Source organism: Sus scrofa, chromosome 3 (assembly GCF_054392235.1).
Source record: "Sus scrofa isolate SSC_HxYL_T2T_F1_AM1 chromosome 3, Sscrofa_HxYL_maternal_Yorkshire_Landrace_v2.0, whole genome shotgun sequence".
In the NCBI taxonomy this organism is placed as follows: domain Eukaryota; kingdom Metazoa; phylum Chordata; class Mammalia; order Artiodactyla; family Suidae; genus Sus; species Sus scrofa.
Genome location: NC_139385.1, coordinates 34,221,100 through 34,244,214, shown reverse-complemented (window position 1 = coordinate 34,244,214; position 23,115 = coordinate 34,221,100). Strand labels below are relative to the sequence as shown.

The following is a 23,115-nucleotide window of genomic DNA, read 5'->3' as shown; positions in this document are numbered from 1 at the left end:
AGAGACTGGATGCAGTTCCCTGTGCTGTGCAGAGGGACCCCATTACTCATCTGTTCTAAATGTAATAGTTTGCATCTACCAACCCCAAACTCCATCCCCTCTCTCCCCGCTCCTCCCTGGCAAACACAAGTCTGTTCTCCATGTCCACGATCTGTTTCTGTTTTGGAGATAGATCGTTTGTGCCATGTTTTTGATTCCACGTGTAAGTGATATCATATGGTATTTGTCTTTCTCTTTCTGACTTCACTTAGTATGATAATCTCTAGTTCTATCCATGTTGCTTCAAATGGCATTGTTTTGTCCTTTTTATGGCTGCGTAGTATTCCATTGTATATATGTACCACATTTTTAAAAATCCATTTGTCTGTCGTGGACATTTGGGTTGTTTCCATGTCTTGACTATTGTGAATAGTGCTGCAGTGAACATAGGGGTGCATGTATCTTTTTGAATGAAAGTTTTGTCTGGATATATGACCAGGATGAAAGAAACATTTAATGACAGAGTATGGAGGGTGCCCTGGAGGAAACCTGCAGAGGAACGTAAGGTGGTTAATTGAAGGATCTGATGTGTTTAAGCAGGGCTCAGGGAGTTGGGCAGGCCTCCCTGAGGAAGGGATGTTTCAGCTGAGAATCAAAGGATGCCTCTAAGCTGAAGTCAGGGCAGCGAGGGAGAAGGGCTCCCAGCAGAGGCTATGGCCATGCAAAGGCCCTGCGGCATAGGGTGGTCCAAGAGCAGTGAGCCAGGGGCTGGACCCAGAGGCCACAGTACAGAGTTTCAGGCAGAGTGTGATGGGATCAGGGTTGCAAGTGGAAACCATCCATACTCTTGGCTGCTCTGTGGAGATTGGCCTGGAGGGGATGGGACAGCCTGTTAGGAGACTGGGGTGGAAAAAGCATTTGGCAGGTGAGGAATGAATCATATCAACCCCATAATTTTTTTGGAGGGGTTTCTTTTTAGGGCCCACTTGAGGCATATGGAAGTTCCGGGCTAGGGGTCGAATTGGAGCTGCAGCTGTCAGCCTACACCACGGCAACTTGGGATCCAAGGTGTGTCTGTGACCTATACCACAGCTCACAGCAATGCTGGATCCTTAACCCACTGAGCGAGGCCAGGGGTTGAACCTGCGTCCTCATGGATACTCGTTGGATTCATTACCATGAGCCACAGTGGGTACTCCATCCCACATCATCTAATGGTGCTTTTTTTCTTTTACTATTTCAAATTAGGATTCAAAAGGATTTTGTATTTATCAAAGGCTGTGGCCCTGTCCTGTTCCAGCAAACCTGTACACCCCCATTTCCTTGATAGTTTCCTTACCTTTCTATCTGAGCCCTGCTCAGGAGAAATACAACACCGGCCACATAGGGAATTTTAATTGTCTGGTAGGCACATTTTAAAAAAAAACAAACTCAAAAAACAGGTGGAATGATTTTAACAATGTATTTTATTTAACCTAGCACATGCAAAATGTTATCATTTGGACATATACTTAAAGATATTTTGTATTTTTTTTTTCATACTAATATGTCTTTCAAATCCATTGTCTTTTTTGTAGCACGTCTGGATTTGGACTAGCCTCATCTCAAGGGCTCAATGGCCCCAGGAAGCTGGGAGTTACTGTATTGGGCACTGAACGTGTAGCTGGTTTCTCTTATCTTGTTAAAAATTAGACATTGTAGGTCTTGGCAGCACCAGGATGCATGTTTGATCCCCAGCATGGCCCATTGGGTTAAAGGATCTGGCATTGTCCTAGCCGCGGCATGAGACTTGGATCTGATCCCTGGCCTGGGGACTTCCACGTACTGCAGGGTGGCCAAAAAAGAAAAAAAAAAAAGATTAAACATTTTAGGAGTTCTGGAATTCCCTTGTGGCACAGTGGGCTCAGGATCCGGTTTTGGGCTTTCCCATCGTGGCTCAGCAGAAACAAATCTGACTGGTATCCATGAGGACGCAAGTTTGATCCCTGTCCTCGATCAGTGGGTTAACGATCCAGTGCTGCCATGATCTGTGGTGTAGATTGCTGACAGGGCTCAGATCCCTCATTGCTGTGGCTGTGGTGTAGGCGGGCTGCTATAGCTCTGATTCATCCCCTAGCCTGGGAACCTCCATATGCCGAGGGTGTGTCCCCCCCCTCAAAAGGGATCCAGTTTTGTCCTTGTAGTGGCTCAGGTTGCTGTTATGGCACAGGTTGCATCCCTGGCCCAGGAACTTCCACATGCCACGAGTGTGGCCAAAAAAACTCAAAAAAACAAAAAACATTATAGCAGTTCTTTTAGTGCAGTGGGTTGAGATTCTGGTGTTATCACTGCAGTGGCTCAGGTTGCTGCTGTGGCGCGAGTTTGGTTCCTGGCCTGAGAGCTTCCACGTGCTGTGGGCGTGGCCAAAAAAGGAAACGTTATATAAGAAAATTATAGTATTTATAGAGTTATAAACCTCCAGGAGTTTACTCCTTTATTTACTGATTTCTCCTGTAGCTTTATTGAAATATTCCTGACATACAGTGTATGTGAATTTTAAGCTGTATGGCGTGATGATTTGATACCTGTGTCTCATGTGAAATAATTAGCATAGTAAGGTTAGTTAACACCTCCGTTCCCTCACATCCCCCCCCCCCCCCTGTGGTCGCACCCATGGCATATGGAAGTTCCCCGGCCAGGGACTGAATCCGAGCCACAGCTGTGACCTACACTGCAGCTGTGGCAATGCCAGATCCTTCAACCCACACCTCCGCAGCGATCCAAGCCGCCGCAGTTAGATTCTTAACCCAGGGCATTACAACAAGAACTCCTCATGACCTTTTTTTGTTTCTGTGTTGTGGTGATAATTTTTTTTCCCTCCTCTTAACAGTTTTCAAGCGTCCGGTACAGTGTTATTTATTACAGCCCCCATGCTGTATGTTGAATATAACTTATTCAGCTTCTAACCAGAGGTTGGTCCCCTTTGACCGCATCGCCCCGTTTCTGCCACCCCCCAGCCTCTGGCAGCCGCCATTCTCCTGTTTCCTCGAGTTTGGCTCCTTGGGATTCCACAAAGCAATGCGAACATGACGCTGTTTGTCTTTGAGGGACATCTCACTCCGCGTAATGCCCTCAGGGTTCATCCGTGTTGTCGCACCTGGCAGGATTTCCTTTAGGTACTGTTGAGTAATTCTGTGTGGTGTGTGTGTCTGTGTGTGTGTGTGTCAGGTTTGCTTCATCCATTCATCCCTCCACGGGCATTTCATTGTTTGCATGTCTTGGCTGTGGTGACTAGTGCTGCAGTGAATGTGGGGCACAGGTACCTCTCGGAGACCCACCTCATTCCCTTTGGGTGTGAAAGGCTACAGGCATCACTGGGTCAGCGTTTATCTCTGTTTTTGTGATTCTGGTTGCGCGTCCTCCAGGTAATCACGCTGAACCTCACGCCTTGTTTTCCGCCCTCATACGAGTGGTTAAGTGAAGCCCTGTCGGGCTTTGGGTCAGGCTGTCGGTGTTTTCTTTAGCTTAAGGAGTCATTGTGTCATTGTTTGGAATTGCGAAAGATGGGCAGCCACCCAAGTGGCAGGTGGCAGGGACCTCGCAGAGGGGCCGTCTTGTGGGGAAGAGGGCGGCAGAGGGACGTTTTACTGTTGGCCTTTACGTAGATACATGTACGTCTGTATTTGCGTGGATGTATACACACATGTACATATATACACCCATGTACTTACACACACATGTGCAGCAAACATATGCACACACATATGTACACACATGCATACACACGTATATATAAATGCATATACATATATATGTATGTAAATTTGAGTCACGTGTTACCTATTAAAATGAAATTGTAAAATGCGTATTTTCCGTTGTTCCCAGTTCCTGTCATTCAAAAGCATTTCGTAAGCAGCTCCCCTGCTGGGCCAGCAGAACTCAGGGCCTCACGGAGTCGGTGCTCCGGGGCAAAGCTTGATTCAAAGCCGGCTGAGGGCAGAACGGGGCAGGGCCCTGGCCTGCAGCAGGGTCGGGGGACCTGCAGGAGTGTCAGTTCACTGGGGGCACCGCCAGCCCTTGTCTCCTGCTGGCTCTCTGCTGTATCAGTTTCCTGTGGCTGCTGTAACAGGTCACTGCAAACTTTTGGCTTCAAGCAGCACAGATTTATTCTCTTGTCCACTTGGAGCCAGAAGGTCTGAATGCATTGCTGGCCTGCCTTCTGGAGGCTCTTGGGGAGCATCCGTTCCTTGGCCTTTTCCAGCTTCTAGAGGCCACCTGAGTTCCTTGACTGGTGGCCCTGCATGACTTTGACCTCTGCCTTTGTTATCACATCTCCTGCTCTGCCTCTGCCTCCAGCCCTCCTGCCTCCCTTGCGAGTCTGTGGGGCCCACCTGGGGCAGTCCAGGCTGATCTGCCATCTCAGGGTCCTCACCTGAACTGCATCTGCAAAGTCCCTTGTGTCATGGAAGGTGACATGCTCACTTATTCTGGGGATCGGGGTGGGGACATTTGTGGGGGTTCTGGCCAGCACAGCACATAGCAGGGGCTCAGAACATCTTCGTTGGGTGAAAGAAAGAATCATTTGGTGGGGCCTGAGAGGTGGAAGGAACATGGCAAGGGATGGATCTGGCAGTAATAACAATGATTGCAGTGGTATTTATTGACCACCTACTGTGTGCTCTGACTCATGCTTCATTAGGTGCGTGTTTACATCATCTCATTAGTGTTCTCACTGTGCAGATGCAGAAACAGAGGCTTAGTTGCTGCCCAGTGTTATGTGATGAGCTGCCTAAGGAATGTGTTAGGGGAATAAGGTCTCTAGACTTGTAAGGGCAGGAATTCTCTTAAAATAGGTTTCTCAGTCTCAGCACTATTGACCTTTGGGGGCCCAGCAGTCCTCTCTTGGGGGGCTTTCCTCTGCCTTGTGGATGCCACCTGCAAAACGCCCATAGCATAACCTCCAGTCCCACTCCAGCAGTGACACCAAAAATGTCTCCCGACATTCATTGTCAGATGTCTCCCTGGGGAAAACTTGCCTTTGATTGAGAACCACTGTCTGAAAGCACAAAGCAGAGGATGACACATCCGATCCACAGTGTCCATGTCACTCTGAGGGAAGGTCAGACCTCTCTTCAATGGCCTGTGAGTCCTGCACAGTCTGTTCTCTGTCTCCCACCTTCTTCCCCAACTCTATCTCCCATTACTCTTGAAGCACGTGGCCTCTCCATTATTGCTCCCAAAGGCCAGACGTGTTACTGCCCCAGAGCCTTTGCATTGGCTGTGTCTTCCACTTGGAGCACTCCTCTCTCAGATTCTTTCCCCACTTGGGCAATTGGCTTACTCCCTTGTTTCCTTCAAGCCTGCATAGTAAGGCCTTCTACCCCCCTACCCCATCTTTTCTTTTTCACTGTTGCACCATGGCATGTGGAAGTTCCTGGGCCAGGGGTTGAATCGGAGCTGTAGCTGTGGGCCTGTGCCACAGCCACAGCAACGCCAGATCTGAGCCATGTCTGCGACCTGGGCCACAGGTCACGGCAACACCGGATCCTTAACCCACTGAGCAAGGCCAGGGATCTAAACCCACATCCTCATAGATACCAGTTGGGTTTGTTTCCACTGAGCCACAGTGGGAACTCCAGACTAGTCCGGTTCTTAACCCACTGAGCACAGTGGGAACTCCAAGGTCTCCTCCTTTTTTATCATCTGTCACACACACACACTATATTTATTTTATGTAGTATATACCTTACGTGTACATATATATTTCCTCTAGTTGACTCTGTCTTCTCTCATCATATTGTCAGCTCCAGGAGGGCAGGCCCTTTGTCCTGCAGTTCACCGCTGGGTCCCCAGCACCTGGGAGTGGCACTCAGTGTATGGATAGGTGCTGTCCCTTCTGTTTTCCGCTGTGTCCCCAGGCGTGTTCCTGTGCCTGGCACATGCCTCACCCCTCACATGTCCCTGCCGTGTGACCAGATGGAGGACCTGGTGAAGCTCCAGAGTTGGATAAGAGGAAAGGAGTTGGCAGAGTGGTCAGGGCTGGATGGAGAATGCGAGGACACGTGTGTGCTCTGTGGGGAAGGGCCCTGGTGACCCTGCCACACGGTGCTCTCTGGGCAGGTTGGGGTGGGGCAGGCCGGAGCAGGCTGCCTACTGCTGGCACGCAGACCCCTGTGATGGGCAGCCGTGGCTGTTTTCTTCCCAGCCCTGGAAGTCCTGCTCAGGCAGGGGTCTTCGTTTTGCAGGTCACCCCTGTCCCTTTTCCCACCAGAGTGTCCGAATCTGCACTTTGGGTGTGCGGGTTCAGTGCTTTTGCCTGGGCAGGGTCAGGGCCGCCCGGGCACTGGGGGGAAGGCCTGGGCACTGCCCTGCCCCCTCCGCCGTGCTCCTGGGCTTTATTCTTAGCGCTGGTGAGTCAGAGCGTGAGCGAAGGCTGCAGCTCTGCCCACAGCGGGATGCTGGCACCGCCACCGTGTCCCAGTGCTGTGACGGGCGGGCGGCCTCAGCCCCGGCCGGGATCTCTTCCAGGACTCCGTGGAGCAGTGGAGGCCCCCTGCCGCCTCTGTCAACAGGATGAATGGCCAGCCAGAAGCCCAGCAATTCCCCTTGAGCTCACTTGGGCCTCCCAGCGTTCTCTTTCTCAGCTTCCCTTTACTGGGGGTCTCGCAGCCAGGACGGTTCCAAATCCGGGCTTTACCAACTGGCCTGTCACCTCCGTGCCCACCCCGAGCCCTCCACAGCGGGCCTGGTCCTCCATGTGTCCTGCAGACCTTCTTTCCCTTTGCTGGGAAGTTGGCCTGGGCCCTGGAACCTGCCTCTCTGGGTTCAAATCCAGGCTTGCCAGGTACCTGATGGCAAGTCTTTTTGGCTCCTTCTGCCTCTGTGACTCTCCCTGTAAAATGGGAAGAAGAACCCACCTTAGCTGGGTCATGATGATGAAACGGAATGACACGCAGTAAACCTGGAATACTGTGTCTGGCGCTACAGTCAGGGCTCTGTAAGATCTGCTGTTTTATTATTGCTATTAGCACGCTTACTAGCCTGAGTTCCCATCTCCTGGGTTTGCATCCTTTACTGGGCTGCTGGTGCCGAGGCAGAAGCCAGTTCTGTGCCTGCCCGATCCCCCTCCCTTGCCGCCACCACCTCCCACCAGCCAAGAGGCCCCTCCAGGCATGCTGAGCGCTCACCCTTGCCATCCACGTAGTAGGTCCATTATTAGTCCTGTTTTGCAGACGAGGGGCCAGGGTGGGAGAGATGAGCTAAAGGTCATCTGAAGGTCAAGAGCCACGTGGGCAGCGGTTGCTGGATTCAAACCCAGACCCGCTGGCTCCAGGGTTCCCAGGCTTTGTAGCTGTTGCTATTGTTTGTATTTATTTATTTGCCTTTGCCTTTGTCTCCCCCCTTCTCTTAGTCTCCATTTCTGGAAAGGCGGACAGGCACGTGGGTCTCTTCCTCTGGCCTTGGGCATGCTTCCCCCGAGCCCTGCACGGCTGGCGGCCCCCAACCCTTCCCAGACCCTCACCCTGATGATGTCTGCCTCCTCGCCTTTCCCCTCCAGAGCTCGCGTTGCCCTTTGCAGTTAGGCTATGATGTGTGACCTTACCACGTTAGTGGACCGAGCGTCTTAGGAGGGCCGGCGTCTGTGCTGGGTTTACCCCCGTTTCCCCATGATGAGCCCAGAGCTTGGCTTGAGATAGGTACTGACTATTCCTTCACTGTATGATGGGACGCGTGAATGAACGAATCCTTGCACTTATGTTTGTTGATGAGTCTTTTGGCCAAGAACTGAAACTGGAACTTTCTGGGTCATTTCATTTCATCTTCCCAGTCATTCTACAGTAAGTGTGTCCGAGAATTAGGTTCATTTCACAGGGGAAGAAACTGAGGCCTGGCAAGGTCACTGCCTTAGGGTAATGGGGGCGCTCCCCGCCCCCCCGAGGGGATATTTGGCAATCTCTGGAGACTTCTTTTTTTTTTTTTTGGCTGTGGCATGCAGAAGCTTGATGTGGAATCTCAGTTCCCAGATCCCAGGTATTGAATACGGGCTGCAGAGGTGAAAGCACAGAATCCTAATTGCTTGACCAATGGGGAACTCCCTCTGGAGACATTTTATTTTATTTTATTTATATTTTAATTAATTAATTAATTTTTGCTTTTTGCTTTTTAGGGCCACATGTGTTGCATATGGAAGTTCCCAGGCCAGGGGTTGAATCGGAGCTGTAGCTGCTGGCCTACACCACAGCCACAGCAACGCAGGATCAGAGCCACGTTTTGACCTACACCACACAGCTCACAGCAGTGCTGAATCCTTAACCCACTGAGCGAGGCCAGGGATCCAGCCCTTATCCTCATGGATCCTAGTCGGGTTCATTAACCGTTGAGCCATGAAGGGAACTCCCTGGAGACATTTTAATTGTCACAACTAGCTGTGTATGCCACTTGCAGGTTATGTGACCTCAGTTTCTTGTTCTGTAAAATGGGTTTAATTATACTACCTGCCTCCTGTGGTGAGTTTGTGGGGATTAAACCTGACGTGTGCTGCTGGCATCTGTAGAGTGGAGGTCAGGGGTGCTGCTCAGCGTCCTACAGGCCAGCCCCTCACAAAAGAGAATGTTCTGGGCCCCCATGGCCGTGGTCCTGAACTTGAGAAACCTTGCTTTCAGGCCCACATGTGTGAGTGACGTGGAGAAGATTAGAACCAAGACCTTGGGCCATGGTTCTTAATCATTAGCCCGCATTGCTCACCCGGGGTCACTAGGGAGGGGCAGGCGTGGAAGATTTCCATGTCCAGCCAGCATGCTGCTTCTCCATTCTGTACAGACGAGCTTGGAATCTCCAAGGCCTGAGAGCAGCATCGCCCTTGGCCTTGCAAAGCCCATAGCCTTCCAAGCACCTGGCTGGGAGCTGGTGGAGCCCAGCTGTTAAGACCTCAGTGTCAGACCCTCTGTGGGTTCAAATCTCTGCTCTGCCTCTTCCTGGCTTTTCTCCCACTCTGGGCGTCAGAGTCCTCGTCTGAAAAGGGGGCGTTTTCACAGTCCTGACTTGATAGGGCTGTTGTGAGGTTTCAGTGGACTCACGCTTGGAAAACACAGAGCACAGGGCCTGCTGTGACAACTGTGGCCGTTAGGATGTGCTGTCATGATAAATAGGTGCTTTCTCTTTATTCCCAGCTCAGCAGACAGAAAGTTCTATCCTTAAGTTCCTGCTGCTGCTTTTTTATTGAAAGCGCCAACTCGTTTTATTATTGCTTTTTTAGAGGAAATACATGCGGAGTTAAACAAAAATTCAAACAGTGCAAAAGATAATAAAAACCAGTAGTCGTCTTCCTCTCACCAGCTTCAATCCGACCCCATGGGGGTGCTCACTCTTCTTGTTAACAAAAATGTTCGCTTTTGTTGTTCTTGTCTCCTGCTAAGGACATTTCCCTGCCTAAATAAGCATCTTTATCCCCTTTTATGCTACTTTTATTTATTTATTTTTGCTTTTTAGGGCTGCACCTGAGGCATATGGAGGTTCCCAGGCTAGGGGTCTCATCGGAGCTGTAGCTGCCAGCCTATGCCACAGGCGCAGCCACGCAGGATCCGAGCTGCGTCTGCGATCTACACCACAGCTCCCGGCAACGCCGGATCCTTACCCCACTGAGCGAGGCCAGGGATCAAACCTGCAGCCTCATCGTTCCTAGTTGGATCCGTTTCTACTGCGCTACGACGGGAACTCCTGTACTAATTTTAAATGGGAACAGAAGTATGTTCCATATGATAAACATGGCAAACAGGGCCTTTCCTACATACATAGAGGCCTTCGCATCAGGATTCAGATTCCTGGCTTTGCCAGCTGCTTGCAGGTCATGTGACTCAGCCTCAGTTTCTGTGTTGGTAAAGTGGGTTTAATTGCAGGCCTGCCTTCTAGGGTTTGTGACATGAAGCACTTAGATCCGTCCTGGCACATGCTGCGAAGAAACTTCCGCATCCTCGTTCTTTCTCTTTCCATCGTAGAAGGTAGCGCATGTTTCTTCATTTTCCCCTTTATATCTTGGCTCAGACGTCCCCTGGTCCGAGGCCTTTTCTGTCCACCTGATAGAAATAGCACTCAGCGCTCACCATGACCCTCTGACCCCTCGGTTCTTCTTCGGGGCACTCGCTGCCTAACCATGCCACGGAGCCGTTTGTCTGTATAGTGTCTGCTTCTTGCGATAGCGTGAGACTGTGAGACTGGAAGCCTTATTTCCCTCCAGATGATGTTGGCACACAGGGGTCTCCTGAGAAATAATTACCCGCCGAGCCGTTGAAACCTGTACGTCATTGACACAACTGAATTGGAAAAGGGATGTTCAGGCTGCAGGGGAACCGCCTGGAACATAGTAGGTCTTCCAGAGCAGCTCTGCTCCCAGCAGCTGGTGGCAGCAGTTCCAAGTTCATACGTGCCTCCTCTGCCTGTTGTCTGCCCATCCTCTCTTCCTCAGCCTCCCTCCTGTCCTGGGCTCGGCCAGCTGGGTCCCGAGCGGGGCTTTTCCCTTGTCCCTGCAGACTTCAGCCAAATGTCCCTCTGGAAAATGCGTCAGCCAGGCTGGGGCAGCAGGAGCAGCACGGTGGAGACCCTGGGCCCTGGCCGAGGGGACCCTGGGAACTCGGGCACCTCTGTGACCAGCCCAGCCGAGTGGAGAGGGCCAGTGGGCATCTGGGCTGACGTGTGAGGCTCTTTCTCTGGCCTGTCCCTGGCCACTTCCTGCCTGAGCCTGCCTGGACTGTGGTGGCTTTGGAATCTGACCCAGCCCAGGGGAGCGATGATGTCTGCAGGGGGTGGTTGTCCGCAGAATGTTGAGGGTGAGCCAGAATAAACCTGAGGTCATGGAAGGAAGAACAGCGGTCTTCCTGAAGATGTCCACGGCCTGACCCCCTGAACCTGCAAATGTGTCACAGTCACGTGGCCAAAGGAAGGGCGTCTGTGGATGGAACGAAGGGTGCTGACCTTGAGAAGGTGGCATCTTGGGTCATCCGGCTCCACCCGAGGTTATCACCGAGGTCCTTAATAAAGCAGAGACAGAAGAAGGAACCAGAGACGCAGCATGAGGAGGCCGGATGCTCCTGGCTTTGAAGGAGGGAGGAGAGGCCACGAGTAAGGGATGTGGAGGCTGCTAGACACGGAAAAGGCACGTGGATGGATTCGCCCTGAGAGTCTCTGGACAGAATGCGGCCCTGCCAGCACTTGATTTTCATCCAGGAAAACCACCTTCAGATTTCTGACCTAGGACTAGGTGATACAAAAAAAAAAAAAATCTGTGTTGTTTTAAACCACGGAGTTAATGATAATTTGTAACAGCAGCTATAGGAGACTAATACAGGTAATTGCTTTGGAACTTGGTGTAGGTCTTCCACTTGGCCCAGCTTCCCTGCAGGGGAAGGTGTGCACTCCAGAAAATCCCATTACAATCCATCACTAGGAGGAGTTCCTATTGCGGCTCAGAGATAATGAACCCAACTAGTATCCATGAGAATGTGGGTTCGATCCCTGGCCTCGCTCAGTGGGTTAAGGTGTAGGTTGTGAGCTGTGGTATAGGTCACACATGTGGCTTGGATCTGGCGCTGCTGTGGCTGTGGTGTAGGCCAGCAGCTGCAGCTCCAGTTCGACCCCTAGCCTGGGAACTTCCATATGCTGCGCGTGCAACCCTTAAAAGACAAAGAAACAAACAAAAACCTCTAACCAATCCATCACTAGGAGTTAGCATCAGGGGTAGGGTGGCTCCCCAGTCAGTCTTCCTAGGTTTGAGCCCCAACCTCATCTCTTACAAGCTGTGTGATCTTTGGCAAACCAGTTGACTTCTCTGTGTCTGTTTCCTCATCTACCAAATGGTGATCAAAACAGCCTCCTTTCTGGGTAATCCATCATGAAGATTAAATGAGTTAATTCACATAAAATGCAAGGAAGCAATGCTTGGCACGTAGTTGTGCTCAATTAAACCTAGGTGGTATTATTAGCAATAACAATATAAGATTGTCATATTAAGAGTATAATGCTGTAAACTTTTTTTTTTAGTTAAATTTTTTTTCTATTTTTCCTTTTTTGGCCACACTCGCAGTGTATGGAATTCCTGGGCCAGGGCTTGAATTTGAGCCACAGCTGTGACCTATGCTGCAGCTGCAGCTGCAGCAATACTGGATCCTTAACTCACTAAGCCACATCAGGAACCCCAAATTTCATTTATTTTTATTACTGATGTAAGAATTAAGATTAGTGACAATAGCTCTTTATTGAGTGTTAACTATATGACACTGGATCCTCAACCGACTGAACAGGGCCAGGAATCCAACCCTCATCTTCGTGGATACTAGTCGGATTCCGTCTGTATCTCTGAGCCACAACAGGAGCATTTTCCCAGTGATGGATTTTAACAGGGTTTTCTGGAGTGCACGCCTTCACCCACTGGGAAGCTGGGCCAGGTGGAAGATCTGAATGCTCAAAACACCACCAAGTTCAGAAGCAATTACCTGTATTGGTTTCCTAGAGCTGCTGTTACAAATTAGCATCAACTCTGTTAAAACAACACCGATTTTTTTTTTTTTAATCACCTAGTTCTAGATCAGAAATCTGAAACTGGTTTTCCTCGGTGAAAACCAAGGTGCTGGCAGGGCTGCATTCCTTCCGATGTCTTCTTTTCACGTACCCCACCCCCCCACCCCACCTCCCTCCTCTCTCTGCCTTCTTGGTCAGGCCTGGCCATCTGGCTTTGAGCTGGAAGCTGCCTTCTGAAGAATACACCCTTTCCCTGGCTAAGCATTTCTCTAACCTCTCCTTCCCCAGAGTTCTGTGTCCTCAGATGCTCCCCAGTTTTCTCAGGCTCACTTCCCAACTTGAACTTTTCTTTGTCCTTTAAGCATCCCCAAGCTGGGCAGTGCTGGGAGTAGTGGTGGCATTCATTATGAATATTGGTGTCTGCAAGGCGGAGCCGCCACTTCCCATCTCTGGACCAGGCCGGCCCATGCAGAAGTACCTCCCACACTTTGTCCCATTTGGTGCTTCCTTCCAGGCCTAGATGTTTTCCTGACCACACTGGCAAGGAGATGGAGGCTTGGAGAAGTTAAGGGACCTGTCCAGGTTCACATGAGGTCAGGGGCTGAGCTGTAATCCACACCCTGGAGACCAGAAACCCAGGGTCATAGCCATGTTCTTACCTAGATGGATTGCTTTTTTAAAAAAACAAAGTAGGAAGTAATGGTGATGAGAGGAGGCATGGTTAAGGTCATTTGTTTACTTAGTAACCTCTGGCTACCTGCTGGGTGTGGAGGAGAGAAGTCAAACGTAAATACCACATGGTCCTGGCACTGAGGTCCTTGCAAGACAGAGGTATTGACAGACACATACGAAAGTCACTGCAATGTGGAGGGGAGGGATCCTGATGGTTTGGGGAGTAAGGAGGAAGGCTTCTTTAAAGAGGTATCTGAATTGGGTTTTGAAGGATGAATAGGAGTTTGTTATTGTGGGAAGAGTGCAAGGATAGTATCTAGCAAGAGGTATTCTAAAGAACCATTCGTTCGACCAGCAGTTGGGGAATGCCTAAAAGGCAGGGACCTTGGCTTTTCTCGATCTCCAGTGCCTTGAGCAATGCCTGACACAGGCTTGATAAACGCTACCTTGAGTGAATAGTCAAGTGGACATATTGGGGAACAGAGTGGGGGAAATTGCAGAAGAAGCAGGTGAAGCTGGCGTGTGAAAGACCTCTTGAGCCACAGCAGGGATTGGCTCTTAAAGGCGATCAGGAGCTGCTGGTGGTTATTGCCCAGGGGAGATGGGTAATAAGATCTGTCCCATTTTTTTATGTAAGTATTTAAGTCTGTGGCTTTTCCTTTAAGGAGGAGGAAAATGGGAAGACCTTTGGTGTCTTTGATCATAAAGAGAAAAAGAAGTTAAGCTGCAGTGAGGTATTTTCCACTGTGAGATTGGCAGCGATCAAAAGCTTGTAGCTTGGGAAGTCATTACCGTGTACCTTGTTAGATGGAGTATAAAGTGATGCTACCCATTTGGAGGCAGTGTCTGTTTAAATTTTAAATGCGTACTCCCTCTGATCTAGTGTTTGCTTTGGGTGAAATGAGGCACTTACTAGGTTATTTATTCACCGCTGCATTGTTTGTAAAAGCAACCCACTGTCCAGTCAGCAGGAGACTGGTTACATAAAGTTAAGTCCATCCATACAAAGAATAAGGATGTGTGCCGTGCAGGATGGTCCTTGAGACCTCTGATTAAGAGATGGAAGGAAGATACAGAACAGGATGTGGAGTGTGTTTCTTTCTACTTGCTAACAGAAAGTATGCATTTATTTGTATTGTATATGCATAAAGAATTTTTTGGAAGGACACAGAAGAAACTGACACTGTCGCCTCTAGTGAGAGGAACTAGGGGGTTAGGGGACCAGGTTTGGAAGGTGGCTTGTCACTTCCATCCTTTATTCAAAAGAAATAAAATTAAGCTATCAAAAATGAAGGAGATCGGAGTTGCTGTCGTGGCTCGGCAGAAACGACTGTGACGAGCATCCATGAGGATGCAGATTCCGTCCCTGGCCTTGCTCAGTGGGTTGGGGATCTGGTGTTGCTGTGAGCTGTGGTGTAGGTCGCAGATGCGGCTCGGTTCCCATGTGGCTGTGGCTGTGGTGTAGGCTGATGGCTGCAGCTCTGATTCAACCCCTAATCTGGGAAATTCCATGTGTCACAGGTGCAGCCCTAAAAAGACCAAAAAAAAAAAAAAAAAAAGACCTATGGCACTGGTAGAGATTGGTTTCTAATATTAGTTAAGTGAAAAAAGCACGGTGTGGAACCAGTATTGTATTATGGTACCTTTGGCAGAAACAAAGTAAGCTGTATTTGGAAGAGTAACAAGATGTTAGCAATGATAATTTGGCCTGTGGGGTAAGAGGGGGGGTGCCGCTGGTTCAGGAAGGAGAACTTACTTTTCACAGTATGCCATTTTGTGTAGTTTGGGAAGGCTTCAGCACGTAAATAAATTATCTAGTGAAAGTGAATTAATACAAAAAGAGAGAGAGACATGGATGGATGCCTAGGTGGATGGGTGGGTGGGTAGATGGGTGGGTGGCTGGCTGCTTGGATGTGTGGGTTGTGGGAGTGGGTGGATGGAGAGATGGGTAGATGGATGGATGGATGCACTGGTGCATGGATGGGTGGGTAGGTGGATGGATGGGTTCACAGATGGGAGGATAATTCTGTCTGTGGGTGGATGCAGAGATGTATGGATAGATGAGCTGCCCTGAGGAGGACTAAGTGGGACCAGGACCGGAAGCAGGAAATGGGTAGGACGCTACTGCAAAACCCAGGCAGGGGGTCATTGGGGCAAGGATCAGGTTATTGAAGTCTCACATACAAACTGAGCTTCTTATATACGTAACTGTATATATTAAGTCCTAGCATTGTTTTCTTACTAGAAAGGCAGATTCCTTTGGAATGAGCTTTTTCTGGCAATTGCTCAGAAACTGTTTTGTATGTAATAGCCACCAGCAGTTTAATCCCCTTTCCACCAGCAGCTTAAGAATTATAAGAGGTATGAATTCATCAAATTAGTCTTTGACATAAACCACAGCTCTTGATGACCAGATTCTTATTTCCAAGGCTGTCTTCTCAATGCCCATGTCCACAGAGGCGTGACCTTTATCCTTTTTCAGGTTTAGAAGTTTCCTAGCTAAATCCTTTGGTGTGTGTTGACCTGTTCAAATTTACTTTTCAGTGATTCCTTGTTCTTGGTTCTGGAAAAATAACCTTTCGTATCATCAAATAATTATACCTCTGAAGAACCAGTTTGAGTACTTGCTTATTTAATACCTAGGGCGTTCTGTCTTTTTTAAAGTCAAATTCTTGGGAGTTCCTGTTGCGGCTCAGTGGTAACGAACTCGACTGGTATCCATGAGGACACGTGTTCAATCCCTGGCCTGGCTCAGTGGGTTAAGGATCCGGCATTGCCTTGAGCTGTGTTGTAGGTCACAGATGTGGCTCCGATCCCATGTTGCTGTGGCTGTGGTGTAGGCCGGCAGCTACATCTCCGATTTGACCCCTAGCCTGGGAACCTCCATATGCCATGGCTGCAGCCCTAAAAAAGACCAAAAAAAAAAAAAAAAAAAAAAGTCAAATTCTTCCTTTTTTTTTTTGCCTTGCCCAAGGTATGCAGAAGTTCCTGGACCAGAGGTTGAATCTGTGCCACAGCACTAACCTGAGCCAAAGCAGTGACAACACTGGATCCTTAACCACTAAGCCACCAGGGAATTCCAAATCTTATGTTTTCTTTCTTTTTTGACTGCCCCATGGCATCCGAAATTCCCAAGCCCACAGATCAGATCTGAGCCACATTGTCACTCAGCTGCAGCTGCGGCAACACCAGATCCTTAAGCCATCGTGCCAGGCCAGGGATTGAACCTGTGTCCCAGCGCTCCCAAGACACCGCAGATCCCGGTGCGCCACAGCGGGAACTCCCTTTCTTATTGAACCATCTTAATGTTTTTACGTGTACACTCCAGTAGTGTTAAGTATGCTCACGCTCTTGTGTGCAGCTAGGCCTCTTTTTTGAAAAGCTAGGAACAAATATTTTGATCGATCGTGAAATGTCTCTAAGTGAAATGATCCTCATGGTCCCATTGCTTTCTGTTCTTTAACGTTCTTTGATGTACTTGAGGTAGCTTGTGTGGAGTCCTCAGACTCCATGGTCCCTAGAGTTCCTTGGTGATCTCGTTTATCTGACTGTGGGAAGGCTGTTGGAGTCGGAGCTGCCTGGAGGTGTCTGGAGAGCTCATTGTCCGGTGGTGGAGAGAGGATGCTTGGGGAGGGGCTGCCTGGGGACTGGCCAGCTGGATTGCCTGCACCTTATCCAGAGACCAGCTACAACCTAGCCCCCCTTAATGATTGTGAAGTGGGAATATGGGCCCAGTGCTGCTAGTTTTCTGTTTTGTTTTTTTTTTTAAAGAGATACCAGAAATCCATTTTTTTAAAATGTGAAATTTCCTGCTTTTAAATGTTGGCAGCTAACCTAAGTTTTTTTTTTTTTTTTGCTTGTTTTTTTAGGGCCACACCTGCTGCATATGGAAGTTTGTAGGCTAGGGGTCAAATTGGAGATGTAGCTGCTGGCCTACACCACAGCCGCAGCAACAGCCATGTGGGATCAGAGCCACCTCTTTGACCTATACCACAGCTCGTGGCAACACCGGATCCTTAACCTACTGAGTGGGGCCAGGGATTGAACCTTCATCCTCATGGATCCTACTCAGGTTCATTAACTGCTAAGCCACGAAGGGAACTCCACAGGTGGTTTCTGAGAAAATAAAAGTAATGAAAACAAATTTCTTTTCAGGGCTGGATAGCTTTAGTGGTTAAATGTGGGCACTTCAGAACCAAATCACACGAGTTTGAGTTTGAACAGTCAGATCATACCGACTGTTGAAATACTACACAGATCACTCAACCTCTCTGTGCCTTAGTTTTCCCTTCTGAAAAAGGAATGGTAATTATAGAATTAAAGGAGATAGTACATTTAAGGAATTTGGAATAGGGCCTGGAGCAGTCTGGGGAGTTTCTGTCATGGCTCAGCGGAAACAAATCTGACTAGCATCCATGAGGACCCAGGTTTGATCCCTGGCCTCGCTTAGTGGGTTAAGGATCCGGCGTTGCCATGAGCTATGGTGTAGGTTGCAGACGAGGTTTAGATCCCTCATTGCTGTGGCTGAGGCATAAGCTGGTGGTTGCAGCTCTGATTCGACGCCTAGCCTGGGAACCCCATATGCCACGGGTGTGGCCCTAAAAAAGCAAAAGCAAAAAAAAAATAACCTTGCAGATTGGGTGTTATCCATGCTGCTGACACTAATGGTGGTGATGATGATGAAAGTGACATGATAGAGCTGATTGGTGGTGTTGATGGTCCTGATGAAAGTGATGATGACGGTGCTGATGAAAGCAGTCGTGTGGTGATGATGCTGATTAAAGTGGTTGTGATAGGAGTTCCCATCGTGGCTCAGTGGTTAATGAACCCGTCTAGTATCCATGAGGACACGGGTTCGAACCCTGACCTTGCTCAATGGGTTAGGGATCCGGCGTTGCCTAGAGCTGTGGTGTAGGTCACAGACACGCTTGGATCCTGCATTGCTGTGGCTGTGGCGTAGGCTGGTGACTACAGCTTTGATTTGGCCCCTGGCCTGGGAACCTCCATATGCTTTGGGTGCGGCCCTAAAAAGACAAAAAACAAGAGAAAACAACAAAGAGAGAAAGTGGTCATGATAGTGATGATGCTGATGGTGATGGTGCTATTGATGCTGATGAAAGTGGTCATCATAGTGATGATGCTGATGGTGATGATGCTAATGATGCTGATGAAAGTGGTCATGCAGATGAAAGTGGTCATGATGGTGATGATGCTGATGCTCTTGATGCTGATGAAAGTGGTCATGATGGTGATGATGCTGATGGTGATGATGCTGATGATGCTGATGAAAGTGGTCATGATGGTGATGATGCTGATGGTGATGATGCTAATGATGCTGATGAAAGTGGTCCTGATGGTGATGATGCTGATGGTGATGATGAAAGTGGTCATGATGGTGATGATGCTGATGGTGATGATGCTGATGATGCTGATGCTGATGATGCTGATGAAAGTGGTCATGATGGTGATGATGCTGATGGTGATGATGCTGATGATGCTGATGAAAGTGGTCATGATGGTGATGATGCTGGTGGTGATGATGCTAATGATGCTGATGAAAGTGGTAATGATGGTGATGATGCTGATGGTGATGATGAAAGTGGTCCTGATGGTGATGATGCTGATGGTGATGATGCTGATGATGCTGATGCTGATGATGCTGATGAAAGTGGTCATGATGGTGATGATGCTGATGGTGATGATGCTAATGATGCTGATGAAAGTGGTCATGATGGTGATGATGATGGTGCTGATGAAAGTGGTCATGTTAGTGATGACAGTGATGCTGATGCCGATGGAGATCATGGTGTTGGGGGAGAATATTAGAAAGCTCTTAATTCACAAGATTGCAAAGGAGAAATGATTTATGTAACTAAAGGATGCCTCTGTTTCCAGAATACCTTTAGAGATTCCTCTAAACGGCAGTCTACCGTCTTTTGTACAATAATGGAACTTGCCACAGGTCCCAGGAACTTAACTGGTGGGTGAGAGGAGACATACCATCATCCCTCATTCCTTGTTTTGTGGTCTTTCTGGCTACCGCTCGTTCCAGTTTGCCTGTTCTCTCTGCGAGGGCCTCAGTTGTAGGGGTCTTGTCTGTTTTCTTAAAACCCACAGCAGCTGGTTTTGAACTCCACACTGGCCCCCTGCCCAAGCTCTTTAGGGCACCCCGTTGACCCTGAGCCTGTGTTTGTTTCCGCAGGAGTGGAACGTCACGTGGAACACCAGCAACCCCGACTTCACCAAGTGCTTTCAGAACACCGTCCTCGTGTGGGTGCCTTGCTCTTACCTCTGGGTCTGCTTCCCCTTCTACTTCCTCTATCTCTCCCGCCATGACCGGGGCTACATTCAGATGACACATCTCAACAAAGCCAAAACTGTAAGTCACGGGTTTTATCGTGATGTGTGTGTCAGGGTGTGGGTGTGCTGGGGTCGGGAGTGGTGGTTGTGAAAACTGTCATGTTTCTGCTACTTACTTGGCCCTGAGTTCCTTTTCTAGGAGACAGAATGATAACGTAATAGGAATTCCCATTGTGGCTCAGCAGAAATGAATTTGACTAGCATCCATGAGATTGCGGGTTCGATCCCTGGCCTCGCTCAGTGGATTAAGGATCTGGTGTTGCCGTGAGCTGTGGTGTAGGTTGCAGACATGGCTCGGATCTGGTGTTGCTGTGGCTATGGTGTAGGCCAGCAGCTACAGCTCTGATTGGACCCCTAGCCTGGGAACCTCCATATGTCGCGGGTGTGGCCCTAAAAAGACAAGGCAAAAAAAGAAAGAAGGAATAATAACCTCATAGGTAAAGGCTAGGGCTCTGGGTTCAGATGTGTGTTCAGATGTGGACTCTGCCACTGGCTCACTGTATGACCTTGAGCAAATGTCTTTTTTTTCTTCCGGTTTTATTGAGATATAATAGGCAGACAGCATGGTGTACGTTTAAGTGTACAGCCTAATGATTTGACGGGCATGCATCATGAAATGATTATTGCAGTAAGTTTCATGAACATCCACCATCTCATATAGATACTAAATTAAAGAACTAGAAAAAAAAATTTTTTTCCCTTGAGCAGCTTTCTTAACCTCCCTGAGCCTCAGTTAACTTATCATATCAGTGGGGATGATAGACTTTATCTCAGGAGCTCATCCAGAGATTTGACCAAAGATGTCTTTTTAACTGAAAAAAGCTTTTATCTTGAAGAAATTTCAAACTACAGAGAAGTTGCAAGAACAGTACTTAGCACTCCCAGCAGCCTGGTATGCACCTTACTCAGTCACCAATTTTTAACATTTGCTACATGTTACATCATCCCTTTCTCCCCCCCACCTTTTTTTTTGGTCTATTTGGGGCCACACTCGAGGCATGTGGAAGTTTCCAGGCTCCGGGTTGAAAGACATGCTCAGAGCTGCAGCTGCCGGCCACAGCCACAGCAACATGGGATCCAAGCTGTGTCTGTGACCTATAACACAACTCACAGCAATGCTGGATCCTTAACCCACTGAGCGAGGCCAGGAATCGAATCTGCATCCTCATGGATACTAGTCGGATTTGTTACCACTGAGCCACCACGGGAACTCAAACCTCATCTCACTCTTTTGCTTTCTCCATAGATACATATTATTTATTTTTTCTGGATCATTTGAGAATAGCTAGCATCCATCCCGCCCCTTTACCCCTGATTCTTCAATATATCTTTTCTCGAAACAGGGATATCCTCTTACATAACAGGACAGTTATCAAGTTCAGGAAATTTAACATGGACATGATACTTAAAAAAAAAAAAAAAAAGTCTACTATGAGAAGTTCCCTCCAAGGCTCAGTGGGTTAAGGATCTGACTGTGGCAGCTCAGGTCACTCCAGAGATGCCTGTTTGATCCTGGGCCTGGGGCAGTGGTTTAAAGATCTGGTGTTGCCAGCAGCTGTGGTTTAGGTCACAGCTGTAGCTGGAATTCCATCCCTGGTCCAGGAACTTCCATATGCTGCAGGTATGGCCACACACACACACACACAAAAAAAAAAACAAAACAAAAAAACTACTATGTATGTTCCATTTTTGTCACTTGTCCCAATACTACCCTTTCTAGCATCTCCACCCTCTTCCCCCCAGTCCAGGGTCATACACTGCATTTAGACACACTGTCTGTTTATTTTTCCTGTAATTTTGGAAGAATTGTTCACCTTTATTTTTTATGACACTGGCATATTTGGAGAATGCGGACCAGTTAATTTTGTCCGTTCCCCAACTTGGGTGTTGGGGCAACGTTTCCTCACGATTAGATTCAGCTAATGCCTGTCTGGCTAGAAAACTACAAAAGGGATGTGGGGTCCTTCTCTGGGTTACATCTAAGGCCCCTTGGTGTCCATCTGCCCCTCCCTGATTGGCTTGCATTTTTTTGGCCATGTCCATGGCCTGTGGCAGTTTCTGGCCCAGGGATGGAACCCGTATCCCAGCGGTGACCCAAGCCATAGCAGTAAGAATACTGGATCTTTAACCTGCTGCACTGCAGGGGAACTTCCTGATGGGCTTAATTTTGATCATTTGGTGGGTGTGTCTGCTTTCTCTACTGGGCAGGTTCTGGTTGTCCCCTGTAAGGATGAATGTTTTTGGGGAGACGTGGAGGATACCTGTACATCCTGTTCTTCATCCCTCTTTCTCCTCTTGGCGTGTGTCTGTCCTTTTTTATCTTTTTAGATTAAAATTTTTTTCTATACCATGTATCAGTTTTTTTTTTTTTTTAATTATTGGAGCCTAGTCGACTTCCACTGTTGCGTTGGCTTTTGGCGCACAGCAGAATGCTTCCATTATCCATGTACGTACCCCATTCCTTCTCAGATTCTTCTCCCATGTAGATTATTACAGAGCATGGAGTTGATTTCTCTGTGCTGTACCCCAGGTCCTTGTTACTTAAGAATGTTAGATATAGAAGTGTGTCTTTATCAATCCCGACCTCCCGGTTTATTCCTCCCCCCAGTGTTTTCCCTTTGGTAACCATAGGTTTGGTTTTGAAATCTTCGAGTCTGTTTTGTGAGTAAGTTCTTTTGTATCTTTTTTTTTATGTCGGATTCCACGTATTAGTGATCGCATATGAAATTTGTCTTTATCAGTCCTTTTTTTTTTTTTTTTTTTTTTGGCTGTGCCTGTAGCATACAGAAATTCACAGGCAAGGGATGAAACCCACAGCACAGCAGTGACCCAAGCCATAGCAATGACAATGCCAGGTCCTTAACTTGCTGAGCCACTGCGGAACTCCTATCAGGACTGTATTGCCCAAGATTTATTTCCATAAGCCCTTGGCAAACAGGAAAAACTTGAGTGATTTTACTGAAGCTGTCTCCTCGCCCTTAATACTGCCACCCAAATCCATCTCATTCGGACCACAATCCAAGCCTATCTCAAAATGCTGTCTGCTCCCCTGTCCTCAACTAGATACAGTGTCTTCTTCTTAGACCTCTGGGAGCACTTTGTACTTTTCTTGGGGAAGAATATCTCCCTTTAAAAGCTAAATCAGATTTTGTTCATGCCTTGCTCAACAGCCCTCTGGCAGCTTCTCTTCACAGGGAATAACATCTGGACGTCCTCCTACAGGCCCAATTCAATCTGGCTCCAGGCTCCTCTTCAGCCACCTCCTACCACACACGCAGCCCATGCCACAGCAGCCACAGACCTGCTGAACACATTCCTACCTCAGGACCTTTGCACCTGCTGTTTCCTCTGCCTGACTTGTTCTTTCCTTCAAGTAGTCACTCTTGGCTCTTTACCCAGATGTCTCCTGATCAGAGAGGCCTTCTCTGACCACCCTGTCTTACCTGTTTTATTTCACCTCGTGTCATTTGTTCCTCTCTGGTATGAAAGTATGTATTTTTTATTTATTTTATTTTGTTTTTTATTTAAAAATTATTATAGTTGATTTATAATGTTCTGTCAATTTCTTTCGTACAGCAAAGTGACCCAGATTGTATGTATATACATATATACATT

At 48.2% G+C, this 23,115-nt stretch overlaps 1 protein-coding gene across 5 annotated transcripts in view; it reads left to right on the top strand.

The window, feature by feature from the left end:
- ABCC1 (ATP binding cassette subfamily C member 1) overlaps window positions 1-23,115 on the top strand; it is a 155,001-nt gene that overhangs the window by 23,561 nt on the left and 108,325 nt on the right. For all 5 annotated transcript variants that reach the window (XR_014840714.1, XR_014840713.1, XM_021086560.2 and 2 more), the window contains exon 2: window positions 19,343-19,519. Coding sequence is in view for 3 of the 5 variants with exons in the window: in XM_021086560.2 (XP_020942219.2) it covers window positions 19,343-19,519 (177 nt within the window). In the remaining 2 variants the exon portion in view is untranslated. The remainder of the gene's footprint in view (window positions 1-19,342; window positions 19,520-23,115) is intronic.